A 17,582-nucleotide genomic window follows, 5' to 3' on the forward strand; every position below is an offset into this window, starting at 1 on the left:
AAGCAGACATCACCTTTCCACACCAATCTTCATAAAAAATTCAAAACTCAAATCGGATCCTATTCCCCTTCCTTAAAGAATAAGCCACTCTCGATTACCGTTAGTGCAGACACGTACCACTGAAGGATACCTGTAGAAATTTGTTAATGGTATGATCACGTGATATGAGAACTACCTGCACAGCATTGATGAGTTTCCGTCGAAAGTCATGATTACAGTCTAAAACCACATGAAATGAGTCAAGCGTTCTATATGGATTGAAATATTCGCTATTGTGTCACCAGGCTAATTTTTTTCAAGCTAAAAGGAAGCTTAACCTTTAAAGTTGAGAAACTCAAGGAATGGGTAAAGGCATTCTCATATACTCTGCTAAGGAAAAATAACGCGTATCAGATGATATACCCCTAAACTAGCTGCACCACTACAGCATTCTAAGGGCGGATTATTTGGCGTGTCTCTTTCATGTTTTTCACTACATTGCTTGCTGATCGTGAAGCACAGTCGCTTACTTTCTTCGATCACCTTGAACGCCAAGCCGCTGACATAATCAAAAGGGCCCACTTTTAGATGCACCCCTAAAAAGTCTTGGCGTGCACGTGACCAAATATTCAGATGCAGGTACTTTATATGCATCCCCGCATAAATTAGACTTGGAATATGAATGGAAATCTCACATTTGAATATCTTTAAATCCCACGATCTCTCCATTCCGAGAGTTCCCTCACCGGAAAGCCCCCTTCTAGTTTGCTTGCTATTCCGGTTTCAATTAAGCCACACCATGGGCAACTCTCCTAGCAAACCGCTTCGTGGCATCAAAAATGACCCAAATGCCCCACCATCACTGCGCTTTACAAGAAAACGACAAATGGTCATACCGGTGGCTTATGGCAAGCGTAAAGAGTATCTGTGTTTTCCAACGGCACATTCGTATGAGCTGTTCAAGGCTAGAGGCAAAAAGTTTAGCACTCCAGAAAATATGCAGGATGAAGATCTTGGGGTGCCATTGTTCGAGTTCAAGAATCTCGGTCCACTGGAAAGGTTTGGAAGCTCTGAAAATGAACGATATTTGATTTCAAAATTTGTGTGCCAATCGATCTCGCAGCCTCCACCGTACTTTGAAAGTATTGTGGTTTGTCAAAGTGAAACGCACATCATCTACAAGTCGCCATTCTGCACTGTAATCAAGGCTTTTAAAACCAGCAGATGCAGTTACGATTTTATTTTCTACACTCCTAATGAAATGCCCCCGTTACGGCTTGTACAACACTGCTCATCGGTTGGCTTGGATACTCGTCTTGGCGACTGGGACGTCAGTTGGCGCCGCACGGGAAAGGAGGACTACGAGCTCTTGGTTCTGCTTCCACCTGAAGAAAGTGCCACCATTCCTGGTAATCACCCTAATCATAACCTGTTTGAGCCGAATGCGCCAGTTTGGGCCCAATACATTGACGCAGAAGAATCATTCTCGCATTCAATGTCCGGAAAGTTCGCCGTACTTAACATAGGTGAGACGGATCTCGAATCCGATTCCACTGCATACGGAATTGCTAGCATCCCCTGGTTCTCCCTGGTCATTGCATGCATGGCATTAGTACAATGTCATCGCATCCAAGAATACAGACACAGAAGCAGAGGTCCCGGTCGTAGATATTACAATGCGACTCCGCTCATGGGCATCACAAATGCCGGATACGGTTATTACTGAAAAGTCAAGAAAGCTGAGCTCCATCGATTGTAATCACTAGTTTGAGTCATTCCATTCGGAATTATGTGCTCTTCTTCAAGCATATGTAACGGAGTTGCCATGTTGATATAACGATCCAGAGAAGCAGTAACAAAAATCTATGAGCACCCCAGGGGTGGGGCCATAAACTTTGAAAACAGTTTGTTGAGGTTCTCCCCTGTTTGGCGCTGGCACAAAATCCTCAGCAGTGTAAGCAGCGCCCTACGGGCTTACCTGGTTTTTAGGTCTAATTCGTAAAGCTCGATGATCGTCAAATGAGTAGTCATGGAGCCTTAAACAAAAGGTTGAACTGATAGAGCTTCACGAGGATATGCGTAGCCTACTTCATTCATACCAGTGGGCAAACTAACTTCCATTCCTGTCATTGAATTTACCGTCTTTATTGGTGAATTAAGTTTGTCGATGCAGCTGGCGCGTAGTTCGACCTCAGAGCTATCAACGTAAGCCCGAGTTAGGCTAATCAGGAAACAGACAGAAGATACACACTCAAGCTGTGGGCATATTTGGTACAAGAAAGAGACCACTTTTATCCGAACTATAATACCATCACTATCATTCTAGTATATTTTCTTTATCGTTGATGGATGTAAAGCATCGGAGCTTTGTCCACTTATATTCATTACATAGCGACACTATACCCCTGAGAGTGTCGCGTCGAGAATCCTTCGCACTCAATTAGATATCTGTTCCTCAATCAAACATGTCGTCAAGTGAACTACCTACGTATAAGCTCAACTGGCTTCGAGTAGCTGGAATCAATTTGCATCGCACTTGCACCTCACTACCAGATTCTTGGCTGATTCTATCGTAGGCCTGAAACCGATGGCATCCACCGAAAGCAAAGTAGTAAGTTTTTCCTTGATCACGAACACATAGAACGTCGATTGGTGGCAGTTGAGAGTCCATCGCTGCAGCTTCTTCCTTCGTACATGTTTTGCTTGCCTCTGGCAATCCCTTTAGTGTAGACACCATAGCATCGATCTTCTGAAGATCCAACACAGGTGCTATGGGACGACGAATTTCAGAAAGTGGAATCGTGCTGATTTTGAGTAGACCGCCAGTTTGGATAGACATGGTGAATATTGTAAAGTTTCTTGGCTTGAGAGAGATGCTTATATGTTAAAGATGCCAAAATGCTCTAGTCAAAACAAAACACTTTGGCCATCGCCTTATATACTTCGATGGTAACGTATTGTAGATCTGGGTGTTAAATCGTTTGCTTAGTGATACTATACATGGTCTGGACTTATAATGAATAACATTTCACGACAAGCTGCTTGTTACTCATAGGATCCCACTTTTCTTAAGATTTTGCTGGATAATCAAGTCCGCTACCGCTGTGAGAACAAATCGCATGCTGTGTGGATCCGTGGCACACGTTCGGTGTACGTAAATGGGACGCTGTGACTTGTTCAAACTTAAGAAAATGTTTTCGAAATACTTCAAGCCAGCGTCGGCGTCGTTGACACGGCCTTGATAGTGAGGGAAGAACTGTCGAATAGGCGACCTCGTCAACTTCTGTTGGAACAGGTCTGTCTTGTTAAGAAATAAAATGAAGGGCGTATCTGCAAACCATCGTGAATTTAGTAATGTATCGAACAACATGATGGACTCGTGCATGCGATTCACACGCTCGTCTTCAAACAGCATCTGGTCGTATTCACTTACTGCCAGCACAAACAGCACAGCGGTGATACCTTGAAAACAATGGATCCATTTACGACGTTCAGAACGCTGGCCTCCTGCATCCAGTACTTTAAAGCTCGACCCACCGATACTGAAACTGGTTTCTGTGATTCCAGTGGTCTTGATTCGGCCTTTCAAGATGTCCTCGTCTGAGCAAACGTAGCCTGGGGTAGCAAATTGGTGAATGTGCTCGAAATAGTACTCTGCAGAGCTTTCGAGCTGGAACTCGTTGGATCTTGCAAAGCACTGACGAATTCCTCGATCCTGTCTCCACAAAGTCTGGATAGCGTTTGCGACCTGTGCAGCGCTGCTGGCTGGCCTTACACCCGGGTGGTTGGTCGTTTCGCCTTCGTTGAGGCCCTGTGATAGCTCTTGTAAATTGAGACTCAAATCTTGGAGAGCTACACCTTCTTCACCTCCGACACCCCCCTGATAGAAACCTTCTTCGCTACTATTTTCCAAACCTTGTGCCTGACCTGTACTTTGACCCCGTCTTTTTTGCTCACTAGTCTCTGAGTATTTCAAGACGTAGTCGTTCAAGAAACCAGACCCACCTGCCAGACTAGCATCGATCAAATCTAATGGCTTGGCTTTCAAAACTAACCGTTTTTGTCCAAAAAGAAATCTATTAGCTTGTGGGTCGTCACAATCTAACGGTATGCCCAAACGTCTTGCTTGAACTATCAGAATCTTCATCGATTGGATTGCATCTGCCCAAATCACTTGAGTATATTGAGTTCTTTCCTGGTTAGTGAACCCACCTTGATGAAGCAGTCTCAACTGTTTTAGAACAGTAGATTTCCCCGATTCTCCAGCTCCAAGCAATAGTAGCTTGATCTCCTTGTTATCTCTTTGTTTCTGTATCTGTAACGACCGCTCAATCGCTTCACTGGCTTTCCTGCCCTGTAGAAACAAGTCCTTTTCATCGTCTGGCTCAATGACGCTAACTCCGCACCCCATCCTGCTGGAAGATTGCCGATGTCTTTATGGATTCGTTATACTGCTACAAACCACGGAAAAATACATTCTGGCTCTAAATGTAGTCCCTCATAATTCTTCCTCTATATTCACTTCACTGGGCTTCGGTTTCCTCGACCATTCTTCACCGCTGATACTTGGGATCCCTTATGGCCTCACTAACTTTTTGAGGTACCAATAGCCCTCGTGTTGGAAGCTTGTGAGCGACCCTGCTGCCGGAAGGAATTATGATAACATTGATTCCAGCGCGGTGCAGTGGAGTTTGCAGTCAATTATGTGTGGGTTGTTATTCGAAAACTAAGAATGGGGGTTGAACCATAAACGGAAGCTTTCGAACCTTCGGTTAGTTAGGGTTTGGATTTGGATTGGACTTAGATAGATTTACATTGTAATGACGAAGAAAGAGCATTTTACTGACATCAAAAAATTGACGGGGAGAAAACGGGCAAAACCTGATCTTGATATAATGGATACACTGAAAGGGGACTTCTTATGTGAATGCGGAACGTATTATTTGTATCACCGACCATTCAAAGTTGGATGCCAGGGTTTATCCTTGAACACTGTTGATTGCCGAAAGGATTTCGGTGTGGCCGGAGAGCATCTGAACTCAAGGTAGCTGATAATTTGTGACTTTAGATCAGAAGGTGGGGGCATTGTATGGTAATTCTGGTACTACAGAAAGCGTTCTTTTGTTCTGACGTGAGGCATGTCATTATAGTACAAAGTGATGTACGCATGATTCACGTGAGGTATATAATTGTGGGCAAGAACGAAGCCGAATCCCTCCACGTTTGTTTACCAATGATCTTTTCAACACCATGGAGCTAATTCAGAGCAATTTTGTTAATCGAAGGCGTAGAAGCTAAAAGTATTTCAAGTTTGGCCTCTTCTCAAATTCTCAATATCATGTTGACGGTAAACTGAAAACGAAAACGAGTTTTGAAGGTTTCACACTTTTCTTTCCACAGCGACTGTCGGATTCTCATCATGCATCAACAAGCTTGCCTTGAATCAATAGGCGCGAGTACTAAAACTTTCTTGTCCGATCCTATAGCTCAACTTGTAACTGGACTATCATTATCATTATATACGAAACTTGACAACTCCCATTTCACGCCTAAAGTCACGAACATTTCTTCGACGAAACAGCGTAACCAAGAGTGAAATCCACACTAACGTCGAGGCTCCAGATCAAGTTCGATTTTACTGTTTGAATTTCAGAAGTGTCTTCAATAATCGCTTTTGACGAGCCCTCTCAATACCTCATGTTAATACATCTGGTAACTAAGTCATCGATAACTGATCTGTAGAAGAGACTCACAGCTGTTTACCATCTTCAGCTCTTCATTAAGAGGCTAGCAGCCTTCATCTGTCGTACATCGAAATTAATCACCTTTCGGCTTTTAAAACTCCCATTATTTTGAGCATTCTGATACCTTCTGATTTAGACTTCAAACTCTAAGTTAATCTGACACTTTCAACATGTCATCGAAGGGTGAATGTCCAGTAGATCACTCCGCCAGGGAGGAATGGATGAAGAATATGGCTCATGAAAATCCCCATACCGCCCAAGGTGAACCCCAACGCTGTCCGCCACATGAATCGAAGATTTCTAAAACTACAGGTGCATCTGCTGCTCAACCAGCAGAGGCATGTCCAGTAAGTCCTGAAGCGCGAAATGTCTGGCTTCAGAATTCAGGCTCAGCCGGCAAAAAATCTGAAGCTGTTGAATGTTCCTCGAGTGAAATACCTGTTGTCCCCGTATATGCCACCGACATTGAGCTTCCTGTGGAACGTGAAGTTTCCAGCATCCCAAGAACGGGAACCAACCAAAACTGGGTTTACCCATCTCAGAAGCAGTTTTTCGAAGCCATGCTGCGCAAAGATTGGGACCCCGCCGCAGAGGACATGAAAAGTGTGATACCGATCCACAATTCGGTCAACGAGCGTGTATGGAATTATATCAAATTATGGGAGAAAAATCAAGGCAGCGAAACCTGTGGTGGCCTGCAGCTTACCAGCTTCAAAGGTGACTCGAAGAAACTAACTCCAAGAGCATGGTTCAGAAGTTTTATCATGGGTCAGACCAAACCTTTCGACCGCCATGATTGGGCCGTTAATCGTTGCGGTAAACAAGTGGACTACGTCATTGATTTCTATGGCGGTGAAACTCCCAACAACGGGCCCTCGATCTTTTTGGACGTCAGACCAAAGCTCAACAGCTATGAAGGTTTCAGGTTACGAGGTAGAAAGTTTCTAGGTCTTGATTGACCGGGCTGGTACTACACAGCACCAGGTGAGGAAAGAGATTGGCAAAAAAACACATAGATTGTGTCAGTCTTTCGTTGTCCAGCTATCATACCCGCAGCCATAAAAAGCCCTCTTCCACGATGAAACCATGTCTCAATTCTGGAACCTGAAGATTCTGGCAACTTGTCTTTTTTTCTCTATTCAACACATCCTGTATATACAACTATCATTATCACTAATGGATCCACCATGATCGATTTGGATCTATTAACAAAGTAGAGGAAAAGCGCTCACCAGACTGAGAGGCCACTAACTATAAACACGATCAAAAGTATAATGAGCTTTTCTTTCATTTAAAATTTACCACCGTTGCCAAAAGCGTTGCCCAGTTTTTGCATGTTCTCACCAACCTTCACGTTGGTTTCGAAATATTTCGCTACACATCTATCAATGCAGGAAGATTCACCCTTGTTCAGTTCACCTTCATTGTAAGAAGCTTGTATACACTTCTTATGGCAGTTATCGACCAGTTTGTTGAACATATCGGTTACCAAGTCGAGTTCTGCTTCGGCTGCTGAGACTTTTTGTTGGGAGCTCATTTGTGGTTGACCACCACCTAATCCTAGAAAAGACATTACGGAAATTATCGATTGTTGTGTCTTGCAAACTTTAGAGTTTCTGAACCTAATGAGCCAGGTTTGTATGTTCTATACTGCTTTTCAAAGCGATAGTTGAACTCATTAACATTATCAGCAACTTTTTCAGTATTCTATTTTCTAATAGGTAGCGACAGTTTAGCTGTGAAATGACAAGGACTCAGCGCCATTGTCGAAAAACCGTTAAAGGACAACGACCTTGCATGAATTCAGTAATTACTGAGAGGCAAGAACAATCGATTCACAATGTTGCTAAATTCTCCGGGCGTTTTTGTTTTTCTGCTGAAGAGAGACCCTTTTGAAGCCAGATTTTTCAATGCATGTCACGACCAGCGACACCGAGTCCTAGTACAAGCGTTGAACATACTAATAAATACTCTCATTAACATAGTAACTATCTCAACCTTAACAGCAATGCTGTCATGTCATGTAGTTTTGCGACAGACTAGCCATTCTTAAAGCTTTCATATGAATCACACGTCCGATGATAAACGAATAGTATACATAATGCGATGCGGACCGTGTGTTAAGGCAAAAAAAAAAAAAAAAAACTACAAATTTTGTTCACCAAACTTCAGAGTTTGTTTTCGATCTACTTTGGAGACACTTTTGAATTTTGTTTTCTTTTTAGATGTTCTTGTGGATTGGTGAAGGACCTCGCATGATTTTCTGGCCGTTTTTTTCCCACTGTTTCTGCCATTTCAGAGCCTCTTAGACTTGTGTTTGGTTTTCTGCTGACAATAACCCATATGCCATTACAGGCCGGCTCCCAGGTCTCCCCCGGAAACGGCTCTAACAGGCCCCTTTCGCAGTAGATCATTTCTTCCTAATAAGCCCCAGCCACTCTTCTCTTTCGATTTGAGGTGATTAACATCAACGTCATAATTTTCTTTTTGTAATTCTTCTTCTTCTACATCTTCGTCGTCGTCATCTCCTCCGTCAACACCACTATCGTCAGAATCCGTTTCGTCGGGCATGTTCGTATCGCCTTCCTCTTCCTCGTCCTCATCGTCTTCATCTTCTGCCAGGCCTTCGTTAACGTCGCTCCGAACTTCGGCTAGCTTTCGCGTCAAAATATCAACAATGTCGTGCCAGTCGCGCATTCCACCCATACCTATATCCCCGCAGATCAAAACCTTTTCTACAGGCTTCAATATCGTTATGTGAGGCGACTCTTCCTGCAGCATCATCAAATGCTTTTTGGTCAGTGGATGAGTATACATGAAGGTGTTCATAGCAGGAGCCACTAGTACAGGTGTGCAGGGCGTCCAACACCTTAGTAACGACGTCAACAAATTGTCGCATATACCATATGCCAATTTTGCTAAAGTATTCGCGGATAATGGCGCAAGCAGACAGATGTCAGCCCATCTTCGAAGCTCGGTATGGAGCATGGGATCACCCATTCTTTTGAACCCGCACCATTCGTCTTCGTCGCGCCATATTTTCACGTCTGTTGATATTTTCAAACCGCGCAGGAAGTGCTCAGCTGGTTTTGTTACCACAAGCTGTATTGAAACTTTGTCCGTGCCGTAGTTTTTGTAGAGTTTGTCAATGATAACAGGCACTTTGATGGTGGCCACAGATCCTGTGGCGCCTATTAAGATATGAATCTTTTTATCATCTTGCTTTTGGAAAAACTCCGTGAAGGGCAGCTGTGGCCCCATATGCGCCTCGATGAGTGCTTTGTTGCTGTGATTTTGCGGTTTACGATTGATGCTGGCGTTGTTACTAGGAGATTGAGCTTTTGGCACATTCTGGCTCGCATAGTCTATGCTTATGTATTCTCCAGGCATGTGCACGGAGTTCTGACGAGTGGGAGCAGCACTTGAATCGTTCAAATAGTTGCTTGCAACCGAATTTTGACGTGAATCTGATCCCATGGGGCCGGCATTGCTGCTGGCTCCCATTTGCGCCGTAAGGGCCACCGACGAAGGCCGTGCCGATATGGACCCTCTGTGCGATATTTTGTCGGAGCGGTTCCCCATTGTAAACGAAACAGCGGTCGTAAGTGCACTGGCAGGACTTTTGAAGTCATCGCTGCTACCTCCTCCTCCTCCTCCTACTTCCCAGTTTTCCGATGCTACACGTCCGTTTTCTTTGTTTTTTCCAGTCCCAGACGTCACTATTTGTAGTTTGTGCGGGTTCACATACGTCGTTTCATCCATTGGCTGATACTTTGGCCATTTCGAGCTGTTGGACGAATTTCCCTTGTAAGCAGTGATCTCGCGAGTTAGGCTGTCGTTTTTCGCCAAAATCGACACCGGAGCGCGTTCACCGGCGTCTCTGGCAAATCCAGACATTCCAAAACGTATGCAAACCGTTTGAACACCGATATGTAGGACCTAACCTGGTTTCTCTCTTGTTGAATGTTCAACGGTGGGATTTGTCAAGATGCTGATGAATTTCACACTTTTTTTCAACACCCTATATATTATGGAAATACTATAACACTCTATAGAGATGAGCCCAAGAAAATTGACAATACTACAGCAGCGTCACGATATTCAATAGATGTACTTAGAGAACAAGGCATGTATTCACAACCCTTCTAATAATTTTCGGATATCTCCTAAAATTCTGTTTTCGAGCCATTGTCTTGGCACTTTTTTTGGAGTATTTACCATCATTTTACATATAATATTGTAGAGAATGAAAATCGGCAAAATACCTTTCCTTCGGCATAAATCAAGATAGATGGCGTAGATGGCATTCTACGATGATGTGCTGTAGACTTATTCCTGCTCTTTTTGCCTCATTTAGTCATTATTTGGGGCGGTTTTGTCGTTCGGTTTTTTACTGACGTCTCTTTTTGGCCTGCAACGGTGCCGGTCGATATGTTTCTTCAACCATGGTGCTTCTGTCACTTAGCGGCCCGCTGAGCAGCTGAATGGTGTTCGAGTCCGAATGATCTTTATTGTTGTCCGCGCTCGATGGAGCAGTGAGATCGAAAGGCATCAAATCCATTTCATGCAGACATCTCTCAATGTTCTCCTCTGAGCCCAGGTACCGGTCGGTAAGCGTAAGCTCGTTGCGTACCCGACTACGATTTAATCGCAAGCGGAAAGTGCGAAGCAAATCAAACCGTTTTTTGCAGGATGACGGTAGTGAGGAGACGGTGGCTGTGGACTTCAACTCATTATTAGATAGCGTGGCACCGGAATCTGAGTCTAAGTAAATCCTACTGAACATTTCTAAACCGCTTTTAGCGTCGTCACAGCTGTTTTCTAAGCGTGGCAATAGGGACTCGTTGGGTTCCAATGTCATGTGCGTATCCTGGTAAGTGTCAAATTCTGCTGGATCCAGGAACCCCGGAAACGAAGACTCCGTGCGCTCATCAGTCTCACTCCAACTACATGTAAAGTCTTTTTCTCTTTTATTGAGCCATCTGCGAAAGCGGTGGTGTCGCATCGCTGGGGCCAACGGTTTTTGAGGTTCTGTAGACTTTGTCCAAGCGTGTTTAATGGTTGATCGGAACGATCGTGCCGATTTGGGTGGATCCTTAAAGTCAACAAGCCTGTGTGAATCGCATGTCTCGTCCAAAGTATCTCTTGAAAAGCTGTATTTGCCCAAGCACACTGTACCTGGTCTGGCAGGCATGGTAGCATTTGATCTCACCGTCGCCATGATGATCTCAAAAATGCTGAAGTGCGTTACGAAAGCACAGATGAGCTGCTTATCACTGAGAGTCCGAATTTTGACAGTGACGATTTTTGTGCGAACGACGACACACTGACAGTGAATAGGTATGACGAAAAAGAAAAATGGACAGTGCAGAAATTTCAGGAGAAGACGTTGAGCAGAGGAGTTACATTTAGAATGAGTAACACAAACGGGAAATGTAGTCGGTTAAGCTTGCAAGTTGGCGCTTGGAGGTCTCTTGGAATGCGACTCATTAGTACATAATGATCAAGCTTCAACATGACTGTGCGGAGGATCCAGTGTGCTCAAAATGTTATCGGACCTATGATCACTTCTTATAAGCTTAGCGATCACCAGTGGAAGCTGAAAGCTGTTTCATTCAGCTACGCGTGGTCTCTTCATATTTTACCGGACAAGTAGCAGGGGTATATAATGCCTAGGATCTAAAAATTACGGGTGGATTTTTCTCAAAAATAGACCCGTTTTAAAGAGAATTGAAGGCTTCAATGGATCTGCGGCTTTGTCGAATCAACGATGCAAACGCTGGAATAGATAACTTACAAATTTTCGAAAATTCACAAGTTCACAATTTTCAATTTGGACCTCGGTGAACGAGGAAGTTCGGGATCCACCACGTTACTTCTGATTATTTGAAGTACCTGCACACCAATTTACTGTTTCCTCAGCAAACTCGAAGCTAGATTCTGTCAAAAGTGTATTCTTTCTTGGGCCTACGACCTTATAAGCTCTATAATTGACGACATGTCAGTCATCAAACGAGCTACTACTAATCTAGACCGCAAGTTACAGTTTTGAAGTATCAATTCTCATCAAGGCCGTTCTGACAATCAGCCTAGCACGATTGTACTCTTAAACCACCGTTGGAGAATCAAATTTCGAGAAACGTCTTTACAGAGATTAACTTGAAAAATTAAGTACCATTGGAACATCGGCACCATCTACTTCGCCAACCAACATCAATTTACGTCCTCGTCAAAACTCTTGGACAGTAAACCAAGACTTATGAGAACTAGAAATGTTCTCAATACAGTGCTGGATGGTGTCGACCACTTTTGTCGAAAAAGTGACAATAAAACGCTTAAAAAGCTGGCAGTCTCAATCGGATCACAATTAGGTACCACCAAGTCCTCTATGCGATACAATATATTACATCAATGCGAACTTTTACAACAGCTGGCTGAGGTAAGAAAGACTCGAGGCAAGCTCGAAATCACTGCCATTGACATCGGATTAGAGAATTTTGCTTACAGCAGACTGTCGTGGAACGGCGTTGGGAAATTGCCCGAATTGAAAGAGTGGAACAAGATCCGATTAACGGGTCTTGAAAAGGAGCCAGAGACAGTAAAAACACTTTTCACACCAAAATTTTTAACTGAAATTGGTCAAAATCTAACTAATATTCTAACCCAGGCTGCACCGGACTTTTTTGTAATAGAGAGACAACGCACTAGAACCCTGGGCTCAGCTGCCGTGCCGGATCCTATATTGAAAGCAAACGCTTTAGAGCATGTTCTCTTCATGGGTCTAAAATCCAAAAACTTTTACGTCAATGGCCTTGAATATCTTGTAGAATCTTCAGACCCTAGACGAATGACGGACTACTGGTGTCAACTGATACCTATTCATAGTCTCGCGAAACCGAACAACGGTTTGGAAACCACAAGCACGGCCCCCAAATTGAAAAGCTCAACATTCTCGAAAATACTCAAAATCGCTCTGGTGAGATCAATGCTGCAGCAACAAGGTTCGGATAAGTTTACGATTTCTTCACGTTTATGGGAGCGCTTCGCTGAATACAAACCACGGAAAAAATATGACCTATTCGAGGCATTGCAGCTTGGAGAGACAGCCGGAGCTCCCAAGCAGGACGATCTCGCGGATTGCCTGCTCCATGGATTGGCCTGGTTGGAATGGCTTAGAAACTACGAGGAGTTAGCGTCCTTGGTAATTACCTCTGAAAGAGGCCCAACTGGGTTGGAAGCGTTCAATGAGTTCAACAACTTGAAGTTACGTAGCCGTGCAGAATACGCTAAGACATGCATAAGCGAACTTTGATGATGGGTGATTTTGGAAATCTGGTTACACGCTTGGGTTACGACGCCACATACGATATTAGAAATTTTATATGGATCGATTCAGATCCTTTTTAAATCTTTTGCAAGAAATCTTTCACTGGAACATCACCATTTGCCAGTTCGATGGTCTTCTGTAATGTTTTATCAGGGTTCTCCAGCGCGACTTGAATGAATTGGGCCACGTCTTCTCTCTCGATTGAGTATGAGCTTGTTCTTTTACTTTCAATCTGATCAGGTGCGGCTAGTTTGCCCTTGGCAGGTCCATCACCAAGCGAACCAGGATGCAAAATCGTGTAATTCAATCCAGAGGAACGCAGCACGGCATCTGCAGCTCGCTTGGCTATATAATATGGCTTCAAGGCTGTGTTCCACCAGAACTCGCGGGATTCTGCTTTGATTGCAGAGACCATGATGATACGAGAAATTTTGTATTTCTGACATGCCTCTATGACCTTTAATGCACCATCCAAATCCACCGTGAAGATCCGATCCTGTCCTTTACCACCAGCTCCAGCAGTCCAGACCACTGCATCAGACCCTTCCAATGCTTTTCCAATCTGGTCCACCGAGCTGTCTTCAATGCTTGTCAAGCTGGCCTGAATCTGCAGCTCATGTTCGAAATACGCTCTTTGCTCTTCGCTTCTAACAATCGCGAGAGGAGTGAATCCAGCGCTTTTCTTGAGAAGTTTACAAAGGTGCTGACCAACACGGCCATTGGCACCAACTACAGCTACTTTCATCCCAAAACTTGCTTGCTTGCTGCAAGAGCTACAGTCTCGAAGATAAGTCCGAGATTTACTCTTCATCTGTTCCTGCTCATTATATATAGCGTTAAGAGAAATGAATTTAAGGGTTTTTTAAAATCACATGATATCTGTGCGTGATAATCACGTTCTAAAGGGGGTGTCTGGGTCTTTATTTTAGTCAGATGACTAGTGCGTCATTTGAAGATCATGCCTGTAGATGTGAGCTATATTCTGCCAATGATTCCAGCTTATGGGATCATGTCGGCGCGGCTTAATCGAATGAATATTATTTGGTGGATAACTATTATGACATCTTTACCCCGACACGGAATTCGATAAAAAGATTTGGTAAAGTGGCCCTCATCTCGAGAAAGACGCCATTCCATTTATACGCACTAACTAACCAGACCATGGCAGAACTGAAGCTGACAGAAATAAGCGTTATGGAAGTTTGTAATCGTGGATGTACGCACCTTTGGCGACGGTGTCAGTGTCTCATTCGTGCAAGCGTACATAACACTCATCAGCTTTGAAATAGTTCTTAAATACATGTGTGTAGAAGAAGCTCAACGAAGAGAGAACTCGAATATTCGCCAGGTCACAAATGCACATCTCATTCATGTAGTGTAGTCACTTCCCAGCACGTTAAGGTGTGGTTACTTAGCGTGTATAACATCATTATTCACTACCACGAGTACGAGTACAGAGCTCAGAAACTCACGTGACTGCAAATAATGGATGGGTGTTTCTCAGCCTAAATAACCGAATTGCCTAACTTATGAAGGCAACGGAAGAATCATGAAAGATCAACAGTAACCATTCTGTTCTGGTTTAACACACAAACCAGATCTAGTCCGACCCTTTCTCTAGCCAAAATAGACGTTGTTTAATGAATCTCCGCTTGGAATTGACACGGTTCTTGAACCTATGTTTCGCGCTTGCCTCAGCGTTCATGTTTTGGAAGGGTCTGTCTATCGTGACAAACTCTCATTCACCCATAGTTGTGGTGCTATCAGGCTCGATGGAGCCAGCTTTTCAAAGAGGCGATATTCTTTTTCTGTGGAACAGAAACACACTTAACAAGGTGGGAGACGTGGTCGTCTACGAGGTCAATGGCAAAGACATTCCCATAGTGCATAGGGTGATGCGGGAACATATAGACGGAAAAACTGGCAAACAGCTGTTGCTCACAAAGGGTGACAACAATGCCGGAAACGATATCCCATTGTATGCGAAACGCAAATTATACTTACAAAAAGACCGCGATATTGTGGGGACGGTCAAGGGCTACATTCCGCAACTGGGCTACGTGACGATCTGGATCTCCGAGAATAAGTACGCAAAGGCCGGCCTTATGGGACTTATTGCCCTGAGTGCCTTGTTGAGCAATGAGTAGAAGAAACATGGACGATGCACACGCACCCTTCTCGTTTCGTTTTTTTCGTCGCCGAAAACGGTCGTTCTTCCTCTTAATAATCCAGCTCCACTGGTGCCATTTGGCGCTTTCGCGGTAGTGCGGTCACTGAAGGTGCACTGGTCGTTCCGCCAGAATGCTCCGGTACTGTCTTACTAGGTTCGAAAGCCTTGAACAGCCGTATTCTGGTCTCATCGTCGTCGTCCAAATCTCTATATTCTGCGTGATCGGTGAGCTGTTTGCGTGCCTCGTCGAAAGTTGTTGGCTTAGTTCCTGTACCCGAGAAAACCCGTTGTAGAAGAAGATTGAAATAGTTTTTACGTTGCTCCCACAACCTTTGCTCCATTTCCAGCTGACGTGCCAACTTCTGGTCGTGCTGGGTCAAAAGTTTTGAAACCAATATTTCCCGATCTGTCTGGTCGATTTCCAAAAGTTGAGATTGACTGCTCAGTAAATCCGTAAGTCTGGTGGTATTAACCTCGGCATCCGTGTCCCACTCGTAGTTATTGTCTATCAAGATTTGGCTCGCAATACTTTGTTGAGCCTTCATTACCAAAGCCCTTTCTTCGACCTGGTCCAGGAAAAGATCAAGCGCTGAAGAGCCGTTGCGACCCAATAGCATCTTGAACCTAGCATCTGATTTTATCGAAGAATATATGTCTTCCCATTTAGTCGTGCATCGTATCTCTTTGCTGTGGTCGGCCAATAGCTGCCGGAACCGATCTCTAGCTTTCCGATCAGACGTGAAGTTTGCACTTTTGACGCGCTCCACATCATCGAAAACTGTGCTCGAAAAGCCTTCTACCAAAATCACATATTGTTGTAGCACATCATGCTTCGAGAGAGTTTGAAAATGCCGGTTGGAAGTGAATCTGGTGCTGTTTTCAAAAAGATGCTTGCTGGAGAGCTCGTGCCATGGGATCAAATGCTGTTTATCCGGAATAATTGCACTTAAGTAATCTCGTAGTTCTACGATTGCTTGCTGTTTTGTCTTTTCGACGTTCCCGAAATGCTGTTTGCGAAGGTCGTCCACGTATTCCTGAAAAACCGCACGCTTTGTGCGATCACTTACCACAGAATGCTTATAGATTGGCTCATTTGCGAATAAACGTTTGGCTGTAGACCATCTTGTGTAGTACTGGATCTGTGAATGCTGTTCTAGCATGGCGCGAAACGCATCCTTGAACTTGTTTACCGCGGAATGTTCTTTGAGAAGTTGATCTTCTGTTCTATTGGCGAGGTACTGTTCGAACATCCTTCTTTTCCACAGAGGGTCATCGTCGACACACCAGTAACGAGGGTCGCAGCAGCCAAGCTCCGAAATTATTCTATTGAATGACCACGTAGAGTCAATTTGGTTGTCTTCGAGCATTTGCAAGAAAATGCGTTCGGCGTCGGCACGAGATTTGTTGCTAGTGTCGACAAGCTTGGATTCGAGCTGATACAATTCCAAATTCCCGTAATTTTGGGCGTTGTTGGGATCACCAACGGCAGCTTCTTCCACTTTTGGCGTGATTTCTGCCGCTTTTTCATTTATTATTTCTGGGCCCTCTGAGGGAGGAGATTGTTCTGCAGAATCTGGAAATGCCGGTACTTCCCAGCTGGATTTCCCTGATTCCTCGTTGTAGTAATATATCTTACCCTCGTCTGTTTCTGCAGCTTTCCAACCATGCTTATGTAGCTGCAGTTCGAGTTCAGTATAAAGTTCAATAGGTTTTTCCCACGTTGTTTCACCGGATTCTGTGTGATAGTAGTAGACACGACCTTCGGGATCGTGCGCTTCACTCCAACTCCCATTCATATTCAAAAGTTTAGGTGATAATTCTCACTAGTTCGATGCCCTTTAGTTTGCCTCACGAAAGTAAATCGTCAAAACTTGGCAAAGGTGGCTACAATTTTCCCAATTGATTACGAGTCCAGTAATACAAGCAGAGGTGAACAGAAATCACAAGAAAGAGCGCCTAGATGGCTAAATCGAGAACATCTAAAGATGGAATCTTCCGCCTACGCTTGCATATATATTAATTTTCACTTTATTTAGACAGAGACAGGATACAGATGACAGCGAAAAGTGGTCATCTAACTAGACCAAACAAAGAGAGGGAACACCTCACCATATAAATCGCAAATCGCGCCAAGCTTACCAATTGCCAAGACACCTGAAGTATACAGTGGAAAAGCTCAACAATTGGAGGTTCGAACTTGAGTTTAATGAATTTGGATCATGGAATACGAGCAGATCGGATTATGGAATTGGATATCCAAAAGGGATTATTACATTACATTGATGATGCAGGCTATCGGATGATCTGAAGCCCAAGTTCACACGTTCAAAAGAGTCTTTGTGCACTCCAGAAACCTCAGAAG

The 17,582-nt window shown here is 44.0% G+C and overlaps 11 protein-coding genes across 11 annotated transcripts; 4 read left to right on the forward strand and 7 right to left on the reverse strand.

Moving 5' to 3' along the window:
- Positions 1-778: 778 nt before the first annotated feature.
- Positions 779-1,705, forward strand: LALA0_S04e09582g (LALA0S04e09582g1_1; the record flags this gene model as incomplete). The annotated part of the gene is made up of 1 exon (XM_022772998.1): positions 779-1,705. One exon carries the CDS (start codon positions 779-781, stop codon positions 1,703-1,705), a length of 927 nt encoding a protein of 308 aa, XP_022628407.1.
- A 729-nt stretch (positions 1,706-2,434) lies between these two features.
- SRX1 (LALA0S04e09604g1_1) lies at positions 2,435-2,818 on the reverse strand (the record flags this gene model as incomplete). Its single annotated transcript, XM_022773000.1, has 1 exon — positions 2,435-2,818. One exon carries the CDS (start codon positions 2,816-2,818, stop codon positions 2,435-2,437), a length of 384 nt encoding a protein of 127 aa, XP_022628408.1.
- A 210-nt stretch (positions 2,819-3,028) lies between these two features.
- On the reverse strand, positions 3,029-4,390 carry GPA1 (LALA0S04e09626g1_1; the record flags this gene model as incomplete). Its single annotated transcript, XM_022773001.1, has 1 exon — positions 3,029-4,390. One exon carries the CDS (start codon positions 4,388-4,390, stop codon positions 3,029-3,031), a length of 1,362 nt encoding a protein of 453 aa, XP_022628409.1.
- A 1,503-nt stretch (positions 4,391-5,893) lies between these two features.
- CYT2 (LALA0S04e09648g1_1) lies at positions 5,894-6,682 on the forward strand (the record flags this gene model as incomplete). The annotated part of the gene is made up of 1 exon (XM_022773002.1): positions 5,894-6,682. The coding sequence occupies one exon, from the start codon at positions 5,894-5,896 to the stop codon at positions 6,680-6,682; it is 789 nt and encodes a 262-aa protein (XP_022628410.1).
- A 332-nt stretch (positions 6,683-7,014) lies between these two features.
- On the reverse strand, positions 7,015-7,296 carry TIM10 (LALA0S04e09670g1_1; the record flags this gene model as incomplete). The annotated part of the gene is made up of 1 exon (XM_022773003.1): positions 7,015-7,296. The coding sequence occupies one exon, from the start codon at positions 7,294-7,296 to the stop codon at positions 7,015-7,017; it is 282 nt and encodes a 93-aa protein (XP_022628411.1).
- Positions 7,297-8,072: 776 nt separating this feature from the next.
- Positions 8,073-9,620, reverse strand: CAB3 (LALA0S04e09692g1_1; the record flags this gene model as incomplete). The annotated part of the gene is made up of 1 exon (XM_022773004.1): positions 8,073-9,620. One exon carries the CDS (start codon positions 9,618-9,620, stop codon positions 8,073-8,075), a length of 1,548 nt encoding a protein of 515 aa, XP_022628412.1.
- Positions 9,621-10,113: 493 nt separating this feature from the next.
- Positions 10,114-10,944, reverse strand: LALA0_S04e09714g (LALA0S04e09714g1_1; the record flags this gene model as incomplete). The annotated part of the gene is made up of 1 exon (XM_022773005.1): positions 10,114-10,944. One exon carries the CDS (start codon positions 10,942-10,944, stop codon positions 10,114-10,116), a length of 831 nt encoding a protein of 276 aa, XP_022628413.1.
- Positions 10,945-11,982: 1,038 nt separating this feature from the next.
- LALA0_S04e09736g (LALA0S04e09736g1_1) lies at positions 11,983-13,035 on the forward strand (the record flags this gene model as incomplete). The annotated part of the gene is made up of 1 exon (XM_022773006.1): positions 11,983-13,035. One exon carries the CDS (start codon positions 11,983-11,985, stop codon positions 13,033-13,035), a length of 1,053 nt encoding a protein of 350 aa, XP_022628414.1.
- A 91-nt stretch (positions 13,036-13,126) lies between these two features.
- LALA0_S04e09758g (LALA0S04e09758g1_1) lies at positions 13,127-13,795 on the reverse strand (the record flags this gene model as incomplete). Its single annotated transcript, XM_022773007.1, has 1 exon — positions 13,127-13,795. One exon carries the CDS (start codon positions 13,793-13,795, stop codon positions 13,127-13,129), a length of 669 nt encoding a protein of 222 aa, XP_022628415.1.
- Positions 13,796-14,690: 895 nt separating this feature from the next.
- SEC11 (LALA0S04e09780g1_1) lies at positions 14,691-15,197 on the forward strand (the record flags this gene model as incomplete). The annotated part of the gene is made up of 1 exon (XM_022773008.1): positions 14,691-15,197. The coding sequence occupies one exon, from the start codon at positions 14,691-14,693 to the stop codon at positions 15,195-15,197; it is 507 nt and encodes a 168-aa protein (XP_022628416.1).
- A 73-nt stretch (positions 15,198-15,270) lies between these two features.
- Positions 15,271-17,016, reverse strand: PRP40 (LALA0S04e09802g1_1; the record flags this gene model as incomplete). Its single annotated transcript, XM_022773009.1, has 1 exon — positions 15,271-17,016. One exon carries the CDS (start codon positions 17,014-17,016, stop codon positions 15,271-15,273), a length of 1,746 nt encoding a protein of 581 aa, XP_022628417.1.
- Between the last annotated feature and the right edge of the window lie 566 nt (positions 17,017-17,582).

This window comes from Lachancea lanzarotensis, scaffold LALA0S04, assembly GCF_000938715.1.
Source record: "Lachancea lanzarotensis genome assembly LALA0, scaffold LALA0S04, whole genome shotgun sequence".
NCBI classification, from domain to species: Eukaryota; Fungi; Ascomycota; class Saccharomycetes; order Saccharomycetales; family Saccharomycetaceae; genus Lachancea; species Lachancea lanzarotensis.